This window comes from Ranitomeya imitator, chromosome 9 (genome assembly GCF_032444005.1).
Source record: "Ranitomeya imitator isolate aRanImi1 chromosome 9, aRanImi1.pri, whole genome shotgun sequence".
NCBI classification, from domain to species: Eukaryota; Metazoa; Chordata; class Amphibia; order Anura; family Dendrobatidae; genus Ranitomeya; species Ranitomeya imitator.
This window is the reverse complement of record NC_091290.1, coordinates 119,484,354-119,510,214: the sequence shown is the minus strand read 5'-3', so window position 1 is coordinate 119,510,214 and position 25,861 is coordinate 119,484,354. Positions and strand designations below refer to the sequence as shown.

General features: G+C 48.1%; 1 protein-coding gene across 5 annotated transcripts in view; it reads right to left on the bottom strand.

The window, feature by feature from the left end:
* Nucleotides 1–20,810, bottom strand: part of CBFB (core-binding factor subunit beta) — a 40,923-nt gene extending 20,113 nt beyond the window's left edge. For 2 of the 5 annotated variants that reach the window (XM_069738720.1, XM_069738722.1), the window contains exon 1: nucleotides 6,169–6,384. In XM_069738720.1, the coding sequence (XP_069594821.1) occupies nucleotides 6,169–6,246 (78 nt within the window). In that variant the 5' untranslated portion in view covers nucleotides 6,247–6,384. Of the gene's footprint in view, nucleotides 1–6,168; nucleotides 6,448–20,712 lie in introns of those variants that run through there. The other 3 variants (XM_069738723.1, XM_069738721.1, XM_069738719.1) reach the window with 3 other exon arrangements.
* Nucleotides 20,811–25,861: the final 5,051 nt, after the last annotated feature.

The window sequence follows — 25,861 nt, the reverse complement described above, 5'->3', positions numbered from 1 at the left end:
CTATATACCGCACTTTCCCCCCACTCTCTATATACCGCACGTCCCCCCTCCACACACTCTCTATATACCGCACGTCCCCCCCACACTCTCTATATACCGCACGTCCCCCCTCCACACACTCTCTATATACCGCACGTCCCCCCCACACTCTCTATATACCGCACGTCCCCCCTCCACACACTCTATATATCGCACGTCCCCCCCACACTCTCTATATACCGCACGTCCTCCACACACTCTCTATATACCGCACGTCCTCCACACACTATCTATATACCGCACGTCCTCCACACACTATCTATATACCGCACGTCCTCCACACACTCTCTATATACCGCACGTCCTCCACACACTCTCTATATACCGCACGTCCTCCACACACTCTCTATATACCGCACGTCCTCCACACACTCTCTATATACCGCACGTCCTCCACACACTCTCTATATACCGCACGTCCCCCCCCCACACTCTATATACCGCACGTCCCCCCACACACTCTCTATATACCGCACGTCCCCCCCATACTCTCTATATACCGCACGTCCCCCCTCCACACACTCTCTATATACCGCACGTCCCCCCCATACTCTATATACCACACGTCCCCCCCCACACTCTCTATATACCGCACGTCCTCCACACACTATATACCGCACGTCCCCCCCATACTCTCTATATACCGCACGTCCCCCCCACTCTCTATATACCGCACGTCCCCCCACACACTCTCTATATACCGCACTTCCCCCCCACACTCTCTATATCCGCACGTCCCCACACACTCTCTATATACCGCACGTCCCCCCACACTCTCTATACCGCACGTCCCCCCACACACTCTCTATATACCGCACTTCCCCCCCCCCACACTCTCTATATTCGCACGTCCCCCCCACACTCTCTATATACCGCACTTCCCCCCCCCCCACACACACTCTATATTCCGCACGTTCCCCCTCCACACTCTCTATATACCGCACGTCCTCCACACTCTCTATATACCGCACGTCCCCCCCCACTCTCTATATCCGCACGTCCCCACACACTCTCTATATACCGCACTTCCCCCCCCCAACACTCTCTATATTCGCACGTCCCCCCCACACTCTCTATATACCGCACTTCCCCCCCCCCCACACACACTCTATATTCCGCACGTTCCCCCTCCACACTCTCTATATACCGCACGTCCTCCACACTCTCTATATACCGCACGTCCCCCCCCACTCTCTATATCCGCACGTCCCCACACACTCTCTATATACCGCACGTCCCCCCACACACTCTCTATATACCGCACGTCCTCCACACACTCTCTATATACCGCACGTCCTCCACACACTCTCTATATACCGCACGTCCCCCCCCACACTCTCTATATACCGCACGTCCCCCCACACACTCTCTATATACCGCACGTCCCCCCACACTCTCTATATACCGCACGTCCCCCCCACACTCTCTATATACCGCACGTCCCCCCACACACTCTCTATATACCGCACGTCCCCCCCACACTCTCTATATACCGCACGTCCCCCCACACACTCTCTATATACCGCACGTCCCCCCCACACTCTCTATATACCGCACGTCCCCCCACACACTCTCTATATACCGCACGTCCCCCCACACACACTCTATATACCGCACGTCCCCCCACACACTCTATATCCGCACGTCCCCACACACTCTCTATATACCGCACGTCCCCCCACACACTCTCTATATACCGCACGTCCCCCCACACTCTCTATATACCGCACGTCCCCCCACACACTCTCTATATACCGCACGTCCCCCACACACTCTCTATATACCGCACGTCCCCCCACACACTCTCTATATACCGCACGTCCCACACACACTCTCTATATACCGCACGTCCTCCACACACTCTCTATATACCGCACGTCCCCCCCCACACTCTCTATATACCGCACGTCCTCCACACACTCTCTATATACCGCACGTCCTCCACACACTCTCTATATACCGCACGTCCTCCACACACTCTCTATATACCGCACGTCCTCCACACACTCTCTATATACCGCACGTCCCACACACTCTCTATATACCGCACGTCCCCCCACACACTCTCTATATACCGCACTTCCCCCCACACACGCTCTATATCCGCACGTCCCCACACACTCTCTATATACCGCACTTCCCCCCACACACTCTCTATATCCGCACGTCCCCACACACTCTCTATATACCGCACGTCCCCCCACACACTCTCTATATACCGCACGTCCCCCCACACACTCTATATATACCGCACGTCCCCCCACACTCTCTATATACCGCACGTCCCCCCACACACTCTATATACCGCACGTCCCCACACACACTCTATATACCGCACGTCCCCCCCACACTCTATATACCGCACTTCCCCCCCCACAATCTCTATATACCGCACGTCCCCACACACTCTCTATATACCGCACGTCCCACACACACTCTCTATATACCGCACGTCCCACACACACTCTCTATATATCGCACGTCCCCACACACTCTCTATATACCGCACGTCCCCACACACTCTCTATATACCGCACGTCCCACACACACTCTATATACCGCACGTCCCCCCACACACTCTCTATATACCGCACGTCCCACACACTCTCTATATACCGCACGTCCCACACACACTCTCTATATATCGCACGTCCCCACACACACTCTATATACGGCACGTCCCCACACACTCTCTATATACCGCACGTCCCCCCACACACTCTCTATATACCGCACTTCCCCCCCCACAATCTCTATATACCGCACGTCCCACACACTCTCTATATACCGCACGTCCCACACACTCTCTATATCCGCACGTCCCCCCCCCACAATCTCTATATACCGCACGTCCCCCCACACACTCTCTATATACCGCACGTCCCACACACTCTCTATATCCGCACGTCCCCCCCCACAATCTCTATATACCGCACGTCCCACACACTCTCTATATACCGCACGTCCCACACACTCTCTATATACCGCACGTCCCCCCCACACTCTCTATATACCGCACTTCCCCCCCCCACAATCTCTATATACCGCACGTCCCCACACTCTCTATATACCGCACTTCCCCCCCCCCACAATCTCTATATACCGCACGTCCCCACACACTCTCTATATACCGCACTTCCCCCCCCCCCACAATCTCTATATCCGCACGTCCCCCCCCACAATCTCTATATACCGCACGTCCCACACACTCTATATACCGCACGTCCCACACACACTCTATATATACCGCACGTCCCCCCACACACTCTCTATATACCGCACGTCCCACACACTCTCTATATCCGCACGTCCCCCCCACAATCTCTATATACCGCACGTCCCACACACTCTCTATATACCGCACGTCCCCCCACACACTCTCTATATACCGCACGTCCCCCCCACACTCTCTATATACCGCACTTCCCCCCCCACAATCTCTATATACCGCACGTCCCCACACACTCTCTATATACCGCACTTCCCCCCCCACACTCTCTATATACCGCACTTCCCCCCCCCCACAATCTCTATATCCGCACGTCCCCCCCCACAATCTCTATATACCGCACGTCCCACACACTCTCTATATACCGCACGTCCCACACACACTCTATATATACCGCACGTCCCCCCACACACTCTATATATACCGCACGTCCCCCCACACACTCTATATACCGCACGTCCCCCCACACACTCTCTATATACCGCACGTCCCCACACACACTCTCTATATACCGCACGTCCCCCCACACTCTCTATATACCGCACGTCCCCACACACACTCTCTATATACCGCACGTCCCCCCCCACACTCTCTATATACCGCACGTCCCCCCACACAATCTCTATATACCGCACGTCCCCACACACACTCTCTATATACCGCACGTCCCCACACACACTCTCTATATACCGCACGTCCCCACACACACTCTATATACCGCACGTCCCCCCACACAATCTCTATATACCGCACGTCCCCCCACACAATCTCTATATACCGCACGTCCCCCCACACACTCTCTATATACCGCACGTCCCACCCCACACTCTATATACCGCACATCCACACACTCTCTATATACCGCACGTCCCCCCACACACTCTCTATATACCGCACTTCCCCCCACACACTCTCTATATACCGCACTTCCCCCCACACACTCTCTATATACCGCACTTCCCCCCCCCACACTCTCTATATACCGCACGTCCCACACACACTCTCTATATACCGCACGTCCCCCCCACACTCTCTATATACCGCACGTCCTCCACACACTCTCTATATACCGCACGTCCCCCCCACACTCTCTATATACCGCACGTCCTCCACACACTCTCTATATACCGCACGTCCCCCCACACTCTCTATATACCGCACGTCCCCCCACACACTCTCTATATACCGCACGTCCCACACACACTCTCTATATACCGCACGTCCCACACACACTCTCTATATACCGCACATCCCCCCACACTCTCTATATACCGCACGTCCCCCCACACACTCTCTATATACCGCACGTCCCCTCACACACTCTCTATATACCGCACGTCCCACACACACTCTCTATATACCGCACGTCCCCCCACACACTCTCTATATACCGCACTTCCCCCCACACTCTCTATATACCGCACGTCCCCACACACTCTCTATATACCGCACGTCCCCACACACACTCTCTATATATCACACGTCCCCCCACACACTCTCTATATACCGCACGTCCTCCCCACACTCTCTATATACCTCACGTCCCCCCCCACACTCTATATACCGCACATCCACACACTCTCTATATACCGCACGTCCCCCCACACACTCTCTATATACCGCACTTCCCCCCACACACTCTCTATATACCGCACTTCCCCCCACACACTCTCTATATACCGCACTTCCCCCCACACACTCTCTATATACCGCACTTCCCCCCCCACACTCTCTATATACCGCACGTCCTCCACACACTCTCTATATATCGCACGTCTCCACACACTCTCTATATATCGCACGTCTCCACACACTCTCTATATATCGCACGTCCCCACACACTCTCTATATATCGCACGTCTCCACACACTCTCTATATATCGCACGTCTCCACACACTCTCTATATATCGCACGTCTCCACACACTCTCTATATATCGCACGTCCCCACACACTCTCTATATACCGCACGTCCCCACACACTCTCTATATACCGCACGTCCCCACACACTCTCTATATACCGCACATCCCCCCACACTCTCTATATACCGCACGTCCCCCCACACACACTCTCTATATACCGCACGTCCCACACACTCTCTATATACCGCACGTCCCACACACTCTCTATATACCGCACGTCCCCACACACTCTCTATATACCGCACGTCCCCCCACACACTCTCTATATACCGCACGTCCCCACACACTCTCTATATACCGCACGTCCCCCCACACACTCTCTATATACCGCACGTCCCCACACACTCTCTATATACCGCACGTCCCCACACACTCTCTATATACCGCACGTCCCACACACTCTCTATATACCGCACGTCCCCACACACTCTCTATATACCGCACGTCCCCACACACTCTCTATATACCACACATCCCCCCACACTCTCTATATACCGCACGTCCCCCCACACACACTCTCTATATACCGCACGTCCCCACACACTCTCTATATACCGCACGTCCCCCCCCACACTCTCTATATACCGCACGTCCCACACACTCTCTATATACCGCACGTCCCCCCACACACTCTCTATATCCGCACTTCCCCACACACACTCTCTATATACCGCACGTCCCCACACACTCTCTATATCCGCACTTCCCCACACACACTCTCTATATACCGCACGTCCCCACACACTCTCTATATACCGCACGTCCCCCACACTCTCTATATACCGCACGTCCCCACACACTCTCTATATACCGCACGTCCCCCACACTCTCTATATACCGCACGTCCCCACACACTCTCTATATACCGCACGTCCCCCCACACTCTCTATATACCGCACATCCCCACACACTCTCTATATACCGCACATCCCCCCACACTCTCTATATACCACCAGCTCGGTGTATCCAGCTCTCACCTCACATTCACGACTCAATTTCCGGAAGAATTCCTCATTCTCGAACTTGCTTCTCTGATCCGGCACCACCCGCGGCATCCTTACCACCAGCCCGGGTAACGAAGCTCGTCCCTGTCACCCCCGGGTCACCGCGCTGTGGGAGCCTCCCGCCCGGTGGTCGGTCGCCGTTCTTAGGCTCCACCCCTTTCCTGCTCAGCGCTTGGCCCCACCCATACAATCACGTCCCTGACGCCTCATCTGTAGCTCCGCCCTCCGCATCTCTGCTTTGTGACGTCACTCACACTGAGGTAGCGGCCGTGCGGTGAGCGCGCTCCTGTCACGTGATGCTTCCTCAGTAACTAATTATATCAGTCAGCCAGCATCTCCGCATCTCCCTGTGTGAGCGGGGTCTGTACAGACAATGTAAAGGGGGTCTCTATAGACATCCTGTTTGGTAAGGAGTTGCTGACCTGGCTACATTTTACAATTCTGACCAGTGTCCCTCTATGAGGTAATAACTCTTCAATGAACGCTTCACTATAGCCCGCTGATTCTGAGACTATTTTGTGGCATATTAGTCTTCATTCTAGGTTCAGATCTAAGGCAATTTTTTTTTGCATTTAGTTATACATTAGTATTATTTATTATTATATCGCTATTTATTCCATGGTGCTTTACATGTGAGCAGGGGTACATTGTACTTTATTGGTGCCCGCATTGTACTCTATGAGGGGGCTGCATTACACCGTATGGGGGCTGCATTATACTATATGGAACCTGCAGTATACTATATGGAGGACCATGGGGAGTGCAGTTTACTGTATAGAGGACTATGAGGAGTGCATTGGACTATGGGGGTGGGGTAGTATACTATATGGTGGACTGTGACATGTGTATTATAGTATATGGAGGGATGTGGGGCATATTATACTAGGCTTAGAACTGGGATGTGCATTATACAATATGGAGTACTATGGGGTGTATTAGACTATGTGGAGGACTACAGGGTGTATTATATTATGTGGAGCACTGTGGGGTGTATTATATTATGTGGGGTGTATTATATTCTGTAGATGACTATGGTGTGTATTATACTATATGGAGGACTATGGGGTGTATTATATTATGTAGAGGACTATGGGGTGTATTATATTTTGTAGAGGACTATGGGGTGTATTATACTGTATGGAGGACTACAGGATGGAGCACTGTGGGGTGTATTATATTATGTGGAGCACTATGGGGTGTATTATACTATACGGAGGACTATGGGGTGTATTATATTATGTGGAGGACTATGGGGTGTATTATATTCTGTAGAGGACTATGGGGTGTATTATACTATACGGAGGACTATGGGGTGTGTTATACTGTATGGAGCATTATGGGGTGTATTATATTCTGTAGAGGACTATGGGGTGTATTATACTATATGGAGGACTATGGGGTGTATTATATTTTGTAGAGGACTGTGGGGTGTATTATACTAAATAAGCAAAATGCTGCCTATTCATCGAACGATTGGATTGTTTATGCGGGAACAGAAATCATTGTTCTTGGCAGCACATCACCGGTGTAAGCTGCATATGTGTTGCTGATAACATGAGATTATACAGGGACAGATTGATTTACCAGTGATCATTCTGTCCCCATCATTCATCCTCAGCCTGTGTAGAGAGACCTGGGAACGAACGTCGAATGACTTCAATATTGTTACTCACGTGTTATGATAAGGTAATTCAGTACCACAATGGACATAGAGGTCAGAGCACATACAGTGACCTGACAATAACCCAAAAACATAGAACGAGCTCTGAGACGTGGGAACTCTGCTGACCGCAATCCATAATCCTCTCCAACCACACTAGAGGCAGCCGTGGATTGCGCCTAACGCTCCCTATGCAACTCGGCACAGCCTGAGAAACTAGCTAGCCTGAAGATAGAAAATAAGCCTACCTTGCCTCAGAGAAATACCCCAAAGGAAAAGGCAGCCCCCACATATAATGACTGTGAGTTAAGATGAAAAGACAAACGTAGAGATGAAATAGATTTAGCAAAGTGAGGCCCGACTTTCTGAACAGAGCGAGGATAGGAAAGGTAACTTTGCGGTCAACACAAAACCCTACAAAAACCACGCAAAGGGGGCAAAAAGACCCTCCGTACCGAACTAACGGCACGGAGGTACACCCTCTGCGTCCCAGAGCTTCCAGCAAGCAGGAAAAAAACAAATAGACAAGCTGGACAGAAAAAAAACAGCAAACAAAATAGCAAAGCGGAACTTGGCTATGCAGAGCAGCAGGCCACAGGAACGATCCAGGAGGAAACAGGTCCAATACTAGAACATTGACTGGAGGCCAGGATCAAAGCACTAGGTGGAGTTAAATAGAGCAGCACCTAACGACTTCACCACATCACCTGAAGAAGGAAACTCAGAAGCCGCAGTACCACTTTCCTCCACCAACGGAAGCTCACAGAGAGAATCAGCCGAAGTATCACTTGTGACCACAGGAGGGAGCTCTGCCACAGAATTCACAACAGTACCCCCCCCCCCCTTGAGGAGGGGTCACCGAACCCTCACCAGAGCCCCCAGGACGACCAGGATGAGCCATATGAAAGGCACGAACAAGATCGGGAGCATGGACATCAGAGGCAAAGACCCAGGAATTATCTTCCTGAGCATAACCCTTCCACTTAACCAGATACTGGAGTTTCCGTCTAGAAACACGAGAATCCAAAATCTTCTCCACAATATACTCCAACTCCCCCTCCACCAAAACCGGGGCAGGAGGATCAACAGATGGAAACATAGGTGCCACGTATCTCCGCAACAATGACCTATGGAATACGTTATGTATGGAAAAAGAATCTGGAAGGGTCAGACGAAAAGACACAGGATTAAGAACCTCAGAAATCCTATACGGACCAATGAAACGAGGTTTAAACTTAGGAGAGGAAACCTTCATAGGAATATGACGAGAAGATAACCAAACCAAATCCCCAACACGAAGTCGGGGACCCACACAGCGTCTGCGATTAGCGAAACGTTGAGCCTTCTCCTGGGATAAGGTCAAATTGTCCACTACATGAGTCCAAATCTGCTGCAACCTGTCCACCACAGTATCCACACCAGGACAGTCCGAAGACTCAACCTGCCCTGAAGAGAAACGAGGATGAAACCCAGAGTTGCAGAAAAACGGCGAAACCAAGGTAGCCGAGCTGGCCCGATTATTAAGGGCGAACTCAGCCAAAGGCAAAAAGGACACCCAGTTATCCTGATCAGCAGAAACAAAGCATCTCAGATATGTTTCCAAGGTCTGATTGGTTCGTTCGGTCTGGCCATTAGTCTGAGGATGGAAAGCCGAGGAAAAAGACAAGTCAATGCCCATCCTACCACAAAAGGCTCGCCAAAACCTCGAAACAAACTGGGAACCTCTGTCAGAAACGATATTCTCTGGAATGCCATGTGTTGTGAATTCTGTGGCTGAATTCACTCCTGTGGTCACAAGTGGTACTGCAGCTTCTGAGCTTCCTCCCTCAGGTGTTCTGGTGAGCTCGTTGGCTGCTTTGTTATTTAACTCCGCCTGATTCTGTCTTCCTTGCTCCTTGTCAATGTTCCAGTGTTGGATCTGAGCTTCTGGATCTTTCCTGTGGCCTGCTGCTCTGCTTAGATAAGTGCTTCTTTGCTTTTGTTGCTACTTTTTCTGTCCAGCTTGTCAATTCGTTTTGCTGGAAGCTCTGAGACGCAAAGGGTGTACCGCCGTGCCGTTAGTTCGGCACGGTGGATCTTTTTGCCCCCTTTGCGTGGTTTTTGCTTTAGGGTTTTTTGTAGACTGCAAAGTTCTCTTTGCTATCCTCGCTCTATCTAGAATATCGGGCCTCACTTTGCTGAATCTATTTCATCCCTACGTTTGTCTTTTCATCTTGCTAACAGTCATTATATGTGGGGGGCTGCCTTTTCCTTTGGGGTATTTCTCTGAGGCAAGTCAGGCTTGTTTTTCTATCTTCAGGCTAGTCAGCTCCTCAGGCTGTGCCGAGTTGCATAGGTAGTGTCAGGCGCAATCCACAGCTGCCTTTAGTTGTGTTTAGGATAGGTTCAGGTATTGCGGTCTACAGAGATTCCACGTCTCAGAGCTCGTTCTATTGTTTTTGGGTTATTGTCAGATCTCTGTATGTGCTCTGATTGCTGGCACACTGTGTCACTGGATTGCCTACATAACAGTACAAGGAGCCTACCTAATGATTCTCAATAGAGGGAAAAAGGAAGTTCTGACATCATTTTTTTTTCTCAGCTCTGTGTTCAGTCTTTTTTTTGCCCTAGACATTTGGGTGTTTCAGGACACAGGTGTGGACATGGATATTCAGGGTCTGTGCTCTTCAATGGATAATCTCGTTACAAATGTACAAAGGATTCAAGATACTATTGATCAGAAATCTATGTTAGAACCAAGAATTCCTATTCCTGATTTGTTTTTTGGTGATAGAACTAAGTTTCTTAATTTCAAAAATAATTGTAAGCTATTTCTGGCCTTGAAACCTCATTCTTCTGGTAATCCTATTCAACAGGTTTTGATTATTATTTCTTTTTTGCGCGGCGACCCTCAGGACTGGGCATTTTCTCTTGCGCCAGGAGACCCTGCATTGAGTAATGTCAATGCGTTTCTCCTGGCGCTCGGATTACTTTACGATGAGCCTAATTCAGTGGATCAGGCTGAGAAAAATTTGCTGGCTTTGTGCCAGGGTCAGGATGATATAGAAGTATATTGTCAGAAATTTAGGAAGTGGTCAGTACTCACTCTGTGGAATGAATCTGCGCTGGCAGCTTTGTTCAGAAAGGGTCTCTCTGAGGCTCTTAAGGATGTCATGGTGGGTTTTCCTATGCCTACTGGTTTGAATGAGTCTATGTCTTTGGCCATTCAGATCGGTCGACGCTTGCGCGAGCGTAAATCTGTGCACCAATTGGCGGTATTGTCTAAGATTAAACCTGAGCCTATGCAGTGCGATAGGACTATGACCAGAGTTGAACGGCAAGAACACAGACGTCTGAATGGTCTGTGTTTCTACTGTGGTGATTCCACTCATGCTATTTCTGATTGTCCTAAGCGCACTAAGCGGTTCGATAGGTCTGCCGTCATTGGTACTGTACAATCCAAATTCCTTCTGTCCATTACCTTGATATGCTCTTTGTCATTGTATTCTGTCATGGCGTTTGTGGATTCAGGCGCTGCCCTGAATCTGATGGATTTGGATTATGCTAAACGTTGTGGGTTTTTCTTGGAGCCTTTGCGGTGTCCTATTCCGTTGAGAGGAATTGATGCTACACCTTTGGCCAAGAATAAACCTCAGTACTGGACCCAGCTGACCATGTGCATGGCTCCTGCACATCAGGAAGTTATTCGCTTTCTGGTGCTACATAATCTGCATGATGTGGTCGTGTTGGGGTTGCCATGGCTGCAAACCCATAATCCAGTATTGGATTGGAACTCTATGTCGGTATCCAGCTGGGGTTGTCAGGGGGTACATGGTGATGTTCCATTTTTGTCTATTTCGTCATCCACTCCTTCTGAGGTCCCAGAGTTCTTGTCTGATTATCAGGATGTATTTGAAGAGCCCAAGTCCGATGCCCTACCTCCGCATAGGGATTGTGATTGTGCTATCAATTTGATTCCTGGTAGTAAATTCCCTAAAGGTCGATTATTTAATTTATCCGTGCCTGAACACGCCGCTATGCGCAGTTATGTGAAGGAATCCCTGGAGAAGGGACATATTCGCCCATCGTCATCACCACTGGGAGCAGGGTTCTTTTTTGTAGCCAAGAAGGATGGTTCGCTGAGACCGTGTATTGATTACCGCCTTCTTAATAAGATCACTGTTAAATTTCAGTATCCCTTGCCATTGTTATCTGACTTGTTTGCTCGGATTAAGGGGGCTAGTTGGTTCACTAAGATAGATCTTCGTGGTGCGTATAATCTGGTGAGAATCAGGCAAGGAGATGAATGGAAAACTGCATTTAATACGCCCGAGGGTCATTTTGAGTATCTAGTGATGCCGTTCGGACTTGCCAATGCTCCATCTGTGTTTCAGTCTTTTATGCATGACATCTTCCGTGAGTATCTGGATAAATTCCTGATTGTTTACTTGGATGACATTTTGATCTTCTCAGATGATTGGGACTCTCATGTGAAGCAGGTCAGAATGGTTTTCCAGGTCCTGCGTGCTAATTCTTTGTTTGTGAAGGGATCAAAGTGTCTCTTCGGTGTGCAGAAAGTTTCATTTTTGGGGTTCATCTTTTCCCCTTCTACTATCGAGATGGATCCGGTTAAGGTCCAAGCCATCCAGGATTGGACTCAGCCGACATCTCTGAAAAGTCTGCAAAAATTCCTGGGCTTTGCTAATTTTTATCGTCGCTTCATCTGTAATTTTTCTAGCATTGCCAAACCATTGACCGATTTGACCAAGAAGGGTGCTGATTTGGTTAATTGGTCTTCTGCTGCTGTGGAAGCTTTTCAGGAGTTGAAGCGTCGTTTTTGTTCTACCCCTGTGTTGTCAACCAGATGTTTCTCTTCCGTTCCAGGTCGAAGTTGATGCTTCTGAGATTGGAGCAGGGGCGGTTTTGTCACAGAGAGATTCTGGTTGCTCAGTGTTGAAACCATGTGCTTTCTTTTCCAGGAAGTTTTCGGCTGCTGAGCGTAATTATGATGTGGGCAACCGAGAGTTGCTGGCCATGAAGTGGGCATTCGAGGAATGGCGTCATTGGCTTGAAGGAGCTAAGCATCGCGTGGTGGTATTGACTGATCATAAGAACCTTACTTATCTCGAGTCTGCCAAGCGCTTGAATCCTAGACAGGCCCGTTGGTCGTTATTTTTTGCCCGCTTCGATTTTGTGATATCGTACCTTCCGGGCTCTAAAAATGTGAAGGCGGATGCTCTGTCTAGGAGTTTTGTGCCCGACTCTCCGGGTTCATCTGAGCCGGCGAGTATCCTCAAGGAAGGAGTCATTGTGTCTGCCATCTCCCCTGATTTGCGGCGAGTGTTGCAAAAATTTCAGGCGAATAAACCTGATCGTTGTCCGGCGGAGAAACTGTTCGTCCCTGATAGGTGGACTAGTAAAGTTATCTCTGAACTTCATTGTTCGGTGTTGGCTGGTCATCCTGGAATCTTTGGTACCAGAGAGTTAGTGGCTAGATCCTTCTGGTGGCCATCTCTGTCACGGGATGTACGTACTTTTGTGCAGTCCTGTGGGATTTGTGCTAGGGCTAAGCCCTGCTGTTCTCGTGCCAGTGGGTTGCTTTTGCCCTTGCCGGTCCCGAAGAGGCCTTGGACACATATTTCGATGGATTTCATTTCTGACCTTCCCGTTTCTCAAAAGATGTCAGTCATTTGGGTGGTCTGTGATCGCTTTTCTAAAATGGTCCATCTGGTGCCCTTGGTTAAATTGCCTTCCTCCTCTGATTTGGTGCCTTTGTTCTTCCAGCATGTGGTTCGTTTGCATGGCATTCCTGAGAATATTGTTTCTGACAGAGGTTCCCAGTTTGTTTCAAGATTTTGGCGAGCCTTTTGTGGTAGGATGGGCATTGACCTATCTTTTTCCTCGGCTTTCCATCCTCAGACTAATGGCCAGACCGAACGAACCAATCAGACCTTGGAAACATATCTGAGATGTTTTGTTTCTGCAGACCAGGATGATTGGGTGTCCTTTTTGCCGTTGGCTGAGTTCGCCCTTAATAATCGGGCCAGCTCGGCTACCTTGGTCTCTCCATTTTTCTGCAATTCTGGGTTCCATCCTCGTTTCTCTTCAGGACAGGTTGAGTCTTCGGACTGTCCTGGTGTGGATTCTGTGGTGGACAGGTTGCAGCAGATCTGGACTCAGGTAGTGGACAATTTGACCTTGTCCCAGGAGAAGGCTCAACTTTTCGCTAATCGCAGACGCCGTGTGGGTCCCCGACTTCGTGTTGGGGATCTGGTTTGGTTATCTTCTCGTCATATTCCTATGAAGGTTTCCTCTCTTAAATTTAAACCTCGTTTTATTGGTCCGTATAGGATTTCTGAGATTCTCAATCCTGTGTCTTTTCGTCTGACCCTCCCAGACTCCTTTTCCATACATAATGTATTCCATAGGTCGTTGTTGCGGAGATATGTGGCACCTATGGTTCCATCTGTTGAGCCTCCTGCCCCGGTTTTGGTGGAGGGGGAATTGGAGTATATTGTGGAGAAAATTTTGGATTCTCGTGTTTCTAGACGGAAACTCCAGTATCTGGTTAAATGGAAGAGTTATGCTCAGGAAGATAATTCCTGGGTTTTTGCCTCTGATGTCCATGCTCCAGATCTTGTTCGTGCCTTTCATGTGGCTCATCCTGGTCGGCCTGGGGGCTCTGGTGAGGGTTCGGTGACCCCTCCTCAAGGGGGGGGGTACTGTTGTGAATTCTGTGGCTGAATTCACTCCTGTGGTCACAAGTGGTACTGCAGCTTCTGAGCTTCCTCCCTCAGGTGTTCTGGTGAGCTCGTTGGCTGCTTTGTTATTTAACTCCGCCTGATTCTGTCTTCCTTCCTCTTGTCAATGTTCCAGTGTTGGATCTGAGCTTCTGGATCTTTCCTGTGGCCTGCTGCTCTGCTTAGATAAGTGCTTCTTTGCTTTTGTTGCTACTTTTTCTGTCCAGCTTGTCAATTCGTTTTGCTGGAAGCTCTGAGACGCAAAGGGTGTACCGCTGTGCCGTTAGTTCGGCACGGTGGGTCTTTTTGCCCCCTTTGCGTGGTTTTTTGCTTTAGGGTTTTTTGTAGACTGCAAAGTTCTCTTTGCTATCCTCGCTCTATCTAGAATATCGGGCCTCACTTTGCTGAATCTATTTCATCCCTACGTTTGTCTTTTCATCTTGCTAACAGTCATTATATGTGGGGGGCTGCCTTTTCCTTTGGGGTATTTCTCTGAGGCAAGTCAGGCTTGTTTTTCTATCTTCAGGCTAGTCAGCTCCTCAGGCTGTGCCGAGTTGCATAGGTAGTGTCAGGCGCAATCCACAGCTGCCTTTAGTTGTGTTTAGGATAGGTTCAGGTATTGCGGTCTACAGAGATTCCACGTCTCAGAGCTCGTTCTATTGTTTTTGGGTTATTGTCAGATCTCTGTATGTGCTCTGATTGCTGGCACACTGTGTCACTGGATTGCCTACATAACAGCCATGTAAACGAACCACATGCTGGAAGAACAATGGCACCAAATCAGAGGAGGAAGGTAATTTAGACAAGGGTACCAAATGGACCATCTTAGAGAAGCGATCACAGACCACCCAAATGACTGACATCTTTTGAGAGACGGGAAGATCTGAAATAAAATCCATAGAGATATGTGTCCAAGGCCTCTTCGGGACCGGCAAGGGCAAAAGCAACCCACTGGCACGAGAACAGCAGGGCTTAGCCCGAGCACAAATCCCACAGGACTGCGCAAAAGAACGCACATCCCGCGACAGAGATGGCCACCAAAAGGATCTAGCCACTAACTCTCTGGTACCAAAGATTCCAGGATGACCAGCCAACACCGAACAATGAACCTCAGAGATAACTTTATTCGTCCACCTATCAGGGACAAACAGTTTCTCCGCTGGGCAACGATCAGGTTTATTAGCCTGAAATTTTTGCAGCACCCGCCGTAAATCAGGGGAGATGGCAGACACAATTACTCCCTCTTTGAGGATACCCGCCGGCTCAGATAAACCCGGAGAGTCGGGCACAAAACTCCTAGACGGAGCATCCGCCTTCACATTTTTAGAGCCCGGAAGGTACGAAATCACAAAGTCAAAACGGGCAAAAAACAGCGACCAACGAGCCTGTCTAGGATTCAACCGCTTGGCAGACTCGAGATAAGTCAAGTTCTTATGATCAGTCAAGACCACCACGCGATGCTTAGCTCCTTCAAGCCAATGACGCCACTCCTCGAATGCCCACTTCATGGCCAGCAACTCTCGATTGCCCACATCATAATTTCGCTCAGCAGGCGAAAACTTCCTGGAAAAGAAGGCGCATGGTTTCATCACCGAGCAATCAGAACTTCTCTGCGACAAAACAGCCCCTGCTCCAATCTCAGAAGCATCAACCTCGACCTGGAACGGAAGCGAAACATCTGGTTGACACAACACAGGGGCAGAAGAAAAACGACGCTTCAACTCTTGAAAAGCTTCCACAGCAGCAGAAGACCAATTGACCACATCAGCACCCTTCTTGGGCAAATCGGTCAATGGTTTAGCAATACTAGAAAAATTGCAGATGAAGCGACGATAAAAATTAGCAAAGCCCAGGAACTTTTGCAGACTTTTCAGAGATGTCGGCTGAGTCCAATCATGGATGGCTTGGACCTTAACAGGGTCCATCTCGATAGTAGAAGGGGAAAAGATGAACCCCAAAAATGAAACCTTCTGAACACCAAAGAGACACTTTGATCCCTTCACAAACAAAGAATTAGCACGCAGGACCTGAAAAACCGTTCTGACCTGCTTCACATGAGACTCCCAATCATCCGAGAAGATCAAAATGTCATCCAAGTACACAATCAGGAATTTATCCAGGTACTCTCGGAAGATGTCATGCATAAAGGACTGAAACACTGATGGAGGATTGGCAAGTCCGAATGGCATTACTAGATACTCAAAATGGCCCTCGGGCGTATTAAATGCAGTTTTCCATTCATCGCCTCGCTTAATACGCACAAGATTATACGCACCACGAAGATCTATCTTGGTGAACCAACTAGCCCCCTTAATCCGAGCAAACAAATCAGATAACAACGGCAAGGGGTGCTGAAATTTAACCGTGATCTTATTTAGAAGGCGGTAATCTATACAAGGTCTCAGTGAACCATCCTTCTTGGCTACAAAAAAGAACCCTGCTCCTAATGGTGACGATGACGGGCGAATATGCCCCTTCTCCAAGGACTCCTTCACATAACTCCGCATAGCGGCGTGCTCAGGCACAGATAAATTAAACAGTTGACCTTTTGGGAATTTACTACCAGGAATCAAATCGATAGCACAATCACAATCCCTATGCGGAGGTAGGGTATCGGACTTGGGCTCATCAAATACATCCCGGTAATCAGACAAGAACTCTGGAACCTCAGAAGGGGTGGATGACGAAATAGTCAGAAATGGGACATCACCATGTACCCCCTGACAACCCCAGCTGGACACAGACATGGATTTCCAATCTAATACTGGATTATGGACTTGTAGCCATGGCAACCCCAACACGACCACATCATGCAGATTATGCAACACCAGAAAGCGAATAACCTCCTGATGTGCAGGAGCCATGCACATGGTCAGCTGGGTCCAGTACTGAGGCTTATTCTTGGCCAAAGGCGTAGCATCAATACCTCTCAATGGAATAGGACACTGCAAGGGCTCCAAGAAAAACCCACAACGTTTAGCATAATCCAAATCCATCAAATTCAGGGCAGCGCCTGAATCCACAAATGCCATGACAGAATACGATGACAAAGAGCAGATCAAGTTAACGGACAGAAGAAATTTTGACTGTACATTACCAATGGTGGCAGACCTAGCGAACCGCTTAGTGCGCTTAGGACAATCAGAGATAGCATGAGTGGAATCACCACAGTAGAAACACAGCCCATTCAGACGTCTGTGTTCTTGCCGTTCAACTCTGGTCAAAGTCCTATCACACTGCATAGGCTCAGGTTTAAGCTCAGGTAATACCGCCAAATGGTGCACAGATTTATGCTCGCGCAAGCGTCGACCGATCTGAATGGCAAAAGACATAGACTCATTCAGACCAGCAGGCATAGGAAATCCCACCATGACATCCTTAAGGGCTTCAGAGAGACCTTTTCTGAAAATAGCTGCGAGCGCACCTTCATTCCATTGAGTGAGTACGGACCACTTTCTAAATTTCTGACAATATACCTCTATCTCATCCTGACCCTGACACAGAGCCAGCAAATTTTTCTTTGCCTGATCCACTGAATTAGGTTCATCGTACAGCAATCCGAGCGCCAGGAAAAACACATCGATATTACTTAATGCAGGATCTCCTGACGCAAGAGAAAATGCCCAGTCCTGAGGGTCGCCACGTAAAAAAGAAATAATGATCCTAACTTGTTGAACTGGGTCACCAGAGGAGCAAGGTTTCAAAGCCAGAAATAGTTTACAATTATTTTTGAAACTCAGAAATTTAGTTCTATCTCCAAAAAACAAATCAGGAATAGGAATTCTCGGTTCTAACTTAAATTCTGAACCACAAAGTCTTGAATATTTTGTACTCTTGCCGTGAGCTGATCCACACATGAAGACAGACCTTTAATGTCCATCGCTACACCTGTGTCCTGAACCACCCAAATGTCTAGGGAAAAAAAAAGGCAAAACACAGTGCAGAGAAAAAAAATGGTCTCAGAACTTCTTTTTTCCCTCTATTGAGAATCATTAGTACTTTTGGCCTCCAGTACTGTTATAAGGTAATTCAGTACCACAATGGACATAGAGGTCAGAGCACATACAGTGACCTGACAATAACCCAAAAACATAGAACGAGCTCTGAGACGTGGGAACTCTGCTGACCGCAATCCCTAATCCTCTCCAACCACACTAGAGGCAGCCGTTGATTGCGCCTAACGCTCCCTATGCAACTCGGCACAGCCTGAGAAACTAGCTAGCCTAAAGATAGAAAATAAGCCTACATTGCCTCAGAGAAATACCCCAAAGGAAAAGGCAGCCCCCACATATAATGACTGTGAGTTAAGATGAAAAGACAAACGTAGAGATGAAATAGATTTAGCAAATTGAGGCCCGACTTTCTGAACAGAGCGAGGATAGGAAAGGTAACTTTGCGGTCAACACAAAACCCTACAAAAACCACGCAAAGGGGGTAAAAAGACCCTCCGTACCGAACTAACGGCACGGAGGTACACCCTCTGCGTCCCAGAGCTTCCAGCAAGCAGGAAAAAACAAATAGACAAGCTGGACAGAAAAAAAACAGCAAACAAAATAGCAAAGCGGAACTTAGCTTATGCAGAGCAGCAGGCCACAGGAACGATCCAGGAGGAAACAGGTCCAATACTAGAACATTGACTGGAGGCCAGGATCAAAGCACTAGGTGGAGTTAAATAGAGCAGCACCTAACGACTTCACCACATCACCTGAAGAAGGAAACTCAGAAGCCGCAGTACCACTTTCCTCCACCAACGGAAGCTCACAGAGAGAATCAGCCGAAGTATCACTTGTGACCACAGGAGGGAGGTCTGCCACAGAATTCACAACACTCACGCTCATTTAATGACCTGAACTCAGAGCATGTACCGTATTTTTCGGACTATAAGATTCACTTTTTCCCCAAAAAATTTTGGCGGAAAATGGAGGTTCGTGTTATAGTCCGGATGTACTGTACTTACCAGGAGTCTCAGCCCTGGGTGATGTGTAGCAGTTTCGCAGATGCTCGGTGGTGTGGGGGCTCCGCCGACATTTTGTGAAATCCCGGAGCCCCCGCATTTCCATTGCTGTAATGCGTTGGCCTACAGGAAAATGTCTGCCGGAGGCAGTGCATGAGTAGATTGAGATCTCGGGAGATGAGATCTTGGTGCTGAGATCTCATTCTGCGCATGCGCAGCCTCCGGCGGCCATTTTCCTGGAGACCACAGCAATGGAAGTGTGGGGGCTCTGGGCTTTCACAAAATGTCAGCGGAGTCTCCACACCACCGAGCATCTCCAAAACTGCCATGCAGCAGCCTGGGATGGATGTGTAGGGGCTTTCGCAAAATGGCAGAGCCCCCACACCACCGAACCTGCCGCACCAGCCTGGGATGAGTCAGATCATAGCCAGACCACCGAACACCTCCTGTGGCTCCGCTCCACAGCACTCCTGATCACACCCGACCCCTCGCTAAGCTGAATAATTCCGACTGTAAGACCGACCCCCATTTGACGCATTCATTTTTTTCCCTATTTTTCTTCTGAACATTTGTGTGCGTCTTATAGTCTGAAAAATACGGTAAATACGACCGAAATGTTTCTGTGTAATGGTGCAATATGTGAGCATTTGGGGCCCCACTTTAAACTTTTGCCCAGGGCCCCATTTTGCCTAAAATATGCCCTAGCTAGTAGTTAAAGTCCCCCATACACATCAGACTAATGTCGGCCAAACTCGCGGGTATCACCTTGTTCGGCCGACAGTCTAAGGGTGCCTGCAGATGAGTGTGTGAGAAATCACCTGAGTTTCATCCAGGAAACTGTCGACTTTTTCATGCAGCAGAGCTCTGAATGCTGAGCGGTGTATAACTCCGCCCACATCACTGATTGGTTGCTCTCTGGGTACACTATATATTGACAGAAAGCTGTTAATCCATGGTGGGAACCTGGTTAGACCAGGAGGCACGAGACACCTAGTCCTGTAGTGATAATCTCCTGCTGATAAAACACTGATTGTATTGAAACAACAAAATAAAGCCCAGTAAATGACACATCACTGGAATCAGGCTCTCTTCCTCTACACTATGTTGTTCTTAGATTACACAGCAAAAACCTGCTGATCGATTCCCTTTAATACATTTGGCGAACCTTACTCCAGTAGGCTTACCTCTGCACTCGGGCCCAGATTCATCATTGTCATCTTTTGCCTAAGCCTATGTTCTCATGCATAAAAAAATCACAGTGGGCAGGAGACACTTGTGCTTCTGAGTTCGCTGTCTACTCCATACCGAAGTGTGATAATAGCAGAATTATCAGGTCATGCAAGGATATCGGCACGTTTTACTACAGGGAGAGGGAAATTCTGGGGTCAGGAGAGGATAGATCCAAGACCCAGCGCACTAGGACAATGACATACAGTATTATGGGGGCCCCTAGAGGATAAGTGCAGAATGACAGCTCAATAAAACAATAAAAAAGTATCGAAAATTGAGAGTTCTAAGCGGTTGATACATTTTAATTGCTGACTCAAAAGATGGTAACAAATAGCAAACTTTCTAGACAGCTCTTCATCTACGTCTGATGAAGAGACCTGAGTAATCTCTTGCTTTTAGGCATTAAAATGTATCAACGAATAAGAATTCTTAATTTTAAATATTTTTTTTCTGGCTAAAAATATATAATTTTCTTGTAATAAAACACTATAGTACAAAACCTACAACCTGTAAGTGTTTTTGGTCTCTGCTCTTGGTACGGTAAAGTATTCTCAATACCTTAACTACTTTGGCTCATTAGGGAAGGGGTGAACAGCAAACTTTGCTCTACGAAAACAATCCGGCCTTTCATATAATGCTCAGTAAGCAATACAGCCGACTTCCGTCCTGCCAAGCTGGTAAGCTGCTAAATGCAGGATAGGATAATGGACTTATAAAATGCCACTAGCCACAAAACAGGTAGCTGTCACCTTAGGGTGCTGATATTGGGGGATGGAATTTGCTGCGATTCTGCAAATGTCTTGAGAAAGTGTGTGAATCTATAGTCTAAGGCCAAGTTCAGAAGGCTGCTGTAGTAATCCGGACAGTCTCATCCGTTTTCCCATCTCCAAAACGCTGTTATTTATTTTCTTCCAAATGGCACTAAAGGGGTCGTCTGAAAGAGATAAAACATTTATTGTTTGTATATATTTGTTTGATGGAGTAACACACATATTTTTCCTATTTATACAATCATCTGTCCGCCATTTTTCTCATACGCAAAACATAAAAATCCAAGCTTCTCATTAGAAGAAAAATGGCAGAACTCGGAAGGCATCAATAAACCGTCTTGTTTTTTTTTTTCTTAGACCCATTGATTTACATGTGAAAGTTTGATCCATGACTCAGATCAAGACACGGACATGTGAGCAATCCCATAGACTAATGAGGATGTGTACCATCTGTGGAAAAAACAAGAACAGAAAAATGGGCGTCTTCATCAGGTCCTAGGATGATTCCAAAAGTGAATTTTACAAGAGGACCTGTGTCGGAAATTAGATGCTGACTTTTGGATTTCTGGGAGGATTTGCCCCATTGTTATTCAATCTGTAAAAATAATGTGGCTTCTCATGGTTACTCTGCAGGAGATTTTTGGGGAGCTTTTTTTTCGAAGCTCGTGATTCGAGTTACAATAACCCTCACAATTAAAGCAACATTTTTGCAGATTTGTTGTGGATTCAGAATCTGTGCCTAAGTCCGTGACTTGTGAACGGTCTCTTAGGGTGAACCTTAAGGAGCTTTCCAGAATTTGGCAGATCTGAACTTAGCACATGGTCGAAATGGCCATAGATTCCCTCTGCACCGCTCTCCTGCCTCTGGGCTTCGTGAATACTATTTTGGACTAGTAGCATTATAGCTTTGGTAGCCCAAATTTTGAGCTGTCCGATGCTGCACCTGAGGCCTGTTCCACACGTCCAGATAATTCCGGTACCGGAATTATCCGTGTCCGTGTGCTCACGTGGCACATCAGTGTGGCACACGTGCGGCATCCGTGTGCCGCCTGAGGACCACACGGACCGTGCAGGAGAGACAGCGCTACACTAAGCGCTGTCCCCCCTGCGTGGTGCTGAAGCCGGCATTCATCTCTTCTCCCCCACAGGAGAGAAGAGATGAAAGATCAAATTTTTGTTATTTTTTGTTAAAAATAAAGTTTGCTGGTGAGCTCCCGCCTCCCATCCCCCATGCGCCGCCCGGCCCCTTGCATAGAAATACCTAGCTCCCGCGATGTCTCCTCTCTCCTCTCAGCGCTGGCAGCTCTTCCTGTATGAGCGGTCACGTGGTGCCGCTTATTACAGTGATGAATATGCGGCTCCACCCCTATGGGAGGTGGAGCCGCATATTCATCACTGTAACGTACGACACCACGTGACCGCTCATGCAGGAAGAGGTGCGACGCTGAGAGGATGGAAGCGCCGAGGGAGCTGGGTAAGTATTTTAATGCCAGCGGGCGGGCGCACGGGGTGGGAGGGGAGAGATTACCGGGAACTTTATTGAAAAAAAAAAAGATTTTTCATTCCTTCTCTACAGCGAACGCTGCTGGAGAGAAGAAATGAATGGGGCTTCAGCACCACAAGCTGGGGGGACAGCGCTTACACTAGCGCTGTCTCCTGCACGGCACACGGAGAGCATCCGTGTGCGGTACGTGTTTTACACGGACCCATTGACTTTAATGGGTCCGTGTAATCCGTGCGCTCCCACAAACACTGACATGTCTCCGTGTTTTCCAAACGGACACACGGTCTGTGAAAACACGCTGACATGTGCAGAGACACATTGATTTTAATGTGTCTACGTGAGTCAGTGTCTCCGGTACGTGAGGAAACTGTCACCTCACGTACCGGAGCCACTGATGTGTGAAACCGGCCTTAGGAGGAGTGTAGGGTCACCGAGGATCGCTAGATCCAGTGATTTGGCCAGCTTCAGAACATTGCTTACAATCTCTATAGCAAAGAGCCTACAAGGAGTCCGTCCACTGCTGATAGACGGCAAAGGTGGCCGGTAACTCAGACAACAAGCAGCAGAGTATGACATAATTGTTTTTTAATAAGAGGTAAGTTGCAGAGTTGCTTGGTTTTATAAGCACTATGTAATTTTACAATTTTTGGATGAGGAGGCAACACTATTAATGACTCTATTCATTAATAGTATTCCTCGTGAGTGTGGGCACAGAGCCTTATAAATAAAATCTTGATTTAAGTGTTGAACTGTAAATGAAAATACATGTATGATATGTTAATGATAAAAATAATGTTGCAATCGCTGCAAACTCCGGGGATAATAAACCTTCAGGCCCGAATGGCAGTGAGTGAGAAGGCACAGTATTCTGCCTGCTCCCTCTAGTTCCTGGTGGGATAGGGCTTTAGATTTTTCCCTTGTCTCTTTACTCTTCCAGATTTATGGATTTCATTTACGTTTCTTTGTTGTCGCCGTGATGGTGCTTTAGAGTCAGCATGCAGCGATTCAGACAATTCCCACCATCCATCAGAGCTGTCACCGCGGATAGCTTCATACTGGCCCTTTATAGGATCAGATCTCCCGGTCTTTTTATCCCGTCCATTACATTCCTGAAGCCTGTTTCTGAAGCAGCTTTCATCTTTCCTGGAGTCGGAATTGGCGCAGAGCGAGACTTGAGTTTGTCCAATGATTCATCCTTTATTATTGCAGCTCATGCTAGACCCTGCTGGAATTGATAAGTTCTTCTCCCTTTGTACAATTAGAATCTAGCGATTTCATTGGTAATGTCACTGTGGACTCGCTCTGTGCCTTAATACAGTTTTATGGTAAAACACAATGATCGTCTATTTTTTAACTCGGGCTACATGACAATGCAGGTTGCGTGGCTGAAGATCGCGCCGTGCCGCTGCTACAAAGCAGCACTAGACAGTTGAATAGGGTCATGTTGCAACCTGCAAGGTACTGCAAGCAAGCACGACAAGCAAGTTGCCAAAAAAAATCTAACTTGTTCTGATTTTTTGTAACCCTTTTTAGGATCAACTGGTGCACGCAGCCCCCAGGCATTGATGCAGTAAGCAGGAAGGCATGTGGTCAACGAGGACTTGTCACACACAGGAATCTCAGGATGAATGAAATGGAAGCAAACGAGGATGAATGCAATCACAAAGAGCACAGCAAACATAGGACTAGAGTCTCAATCCCAAGACACAGGTGTGCGTCACTGGGAGAAGATGTGATTAATTCACCCCAGGCAACCTGCAAAGCCCGACGTGGAGCACAACTGATGGCAGCGGACCAAAGAGAAGAGAGTGGAGCCTCGGATACCAAGGCCATGTGTGTAAAACTCGTGCATTATGCAGTGACTTAAAGTGATGTCTGGCCACGCGGCCTAAGTTGAAGTGAATGCCCAGCCTTAGGATAGGCATTGATATGCAATCTGTAGGCATCTTACCCTCAGGGATCAGCAGTATGAAAGTGCCACACTCCATGGAGCACTGTGGCCCCTTCCCTGATCTTCTAGGCATAGTCGTGCTCGGTACTGCAGTTGTGTAAAGACGACAGACTTGGTTAAGCCCGGCCTTTGAGTTTTCCAAGATCCTTGAGATAAACCTTCCCCTGGACTCATCCCAACAGGGCTTTTTGGCGGCATATCATTAGCACCACTTGTGCTAGGCACACATTCATCCATACTTCTGTGCCTGGAATCGCCCCTCAGTCAAGTCACAAGGTATCAGACCTCCTGTGTCTCCCATAGACATGACACGCCACCTCTTCATTCCTGTACGCGATGGCCACAACTGGTCCCAAAGGTGGGGTCATAAATGAACCGCAAGTCTAACTGGAGAAAGCCCGGATCGTGGGTCTACCACTGGAAGCGTCCGTCGCCGAGTCACCGTTACATAACCTTCAGACAATTACTGTGTTATCTGATGGAGTTTATTATTTCCGTCCTTCAGTCTCCATGTGACATCAATATTTCAGCTCTTTTCTGTAAAACCCGAATTCCTTTTTCCTGCTTTTAAACCGCACTCTGGTGAGATATAACACCGAAAGGTCATCATTTATTTACCACTTTAAAGGGACAAGTGAATAAAGGATTTTAAGTTCTGTGTAGTCTTCCCAGAAAAGTGAAAAATATTCCAGCTCCGAACAGGGGACCAATTCTGTGTTAATGCCTATGGATGTAGAACGGGAGGTCATAAAAGGTCCTGGTTGGTGTGATGTGTAGGCGTCCCAATACTTTTGTCCATAGAGTGTATGTTGCCACTAGGTGGCAGTCATGAGCAGACATGCTGAGAGCTGCTCCGCCATATATGCACACTCTTCTTA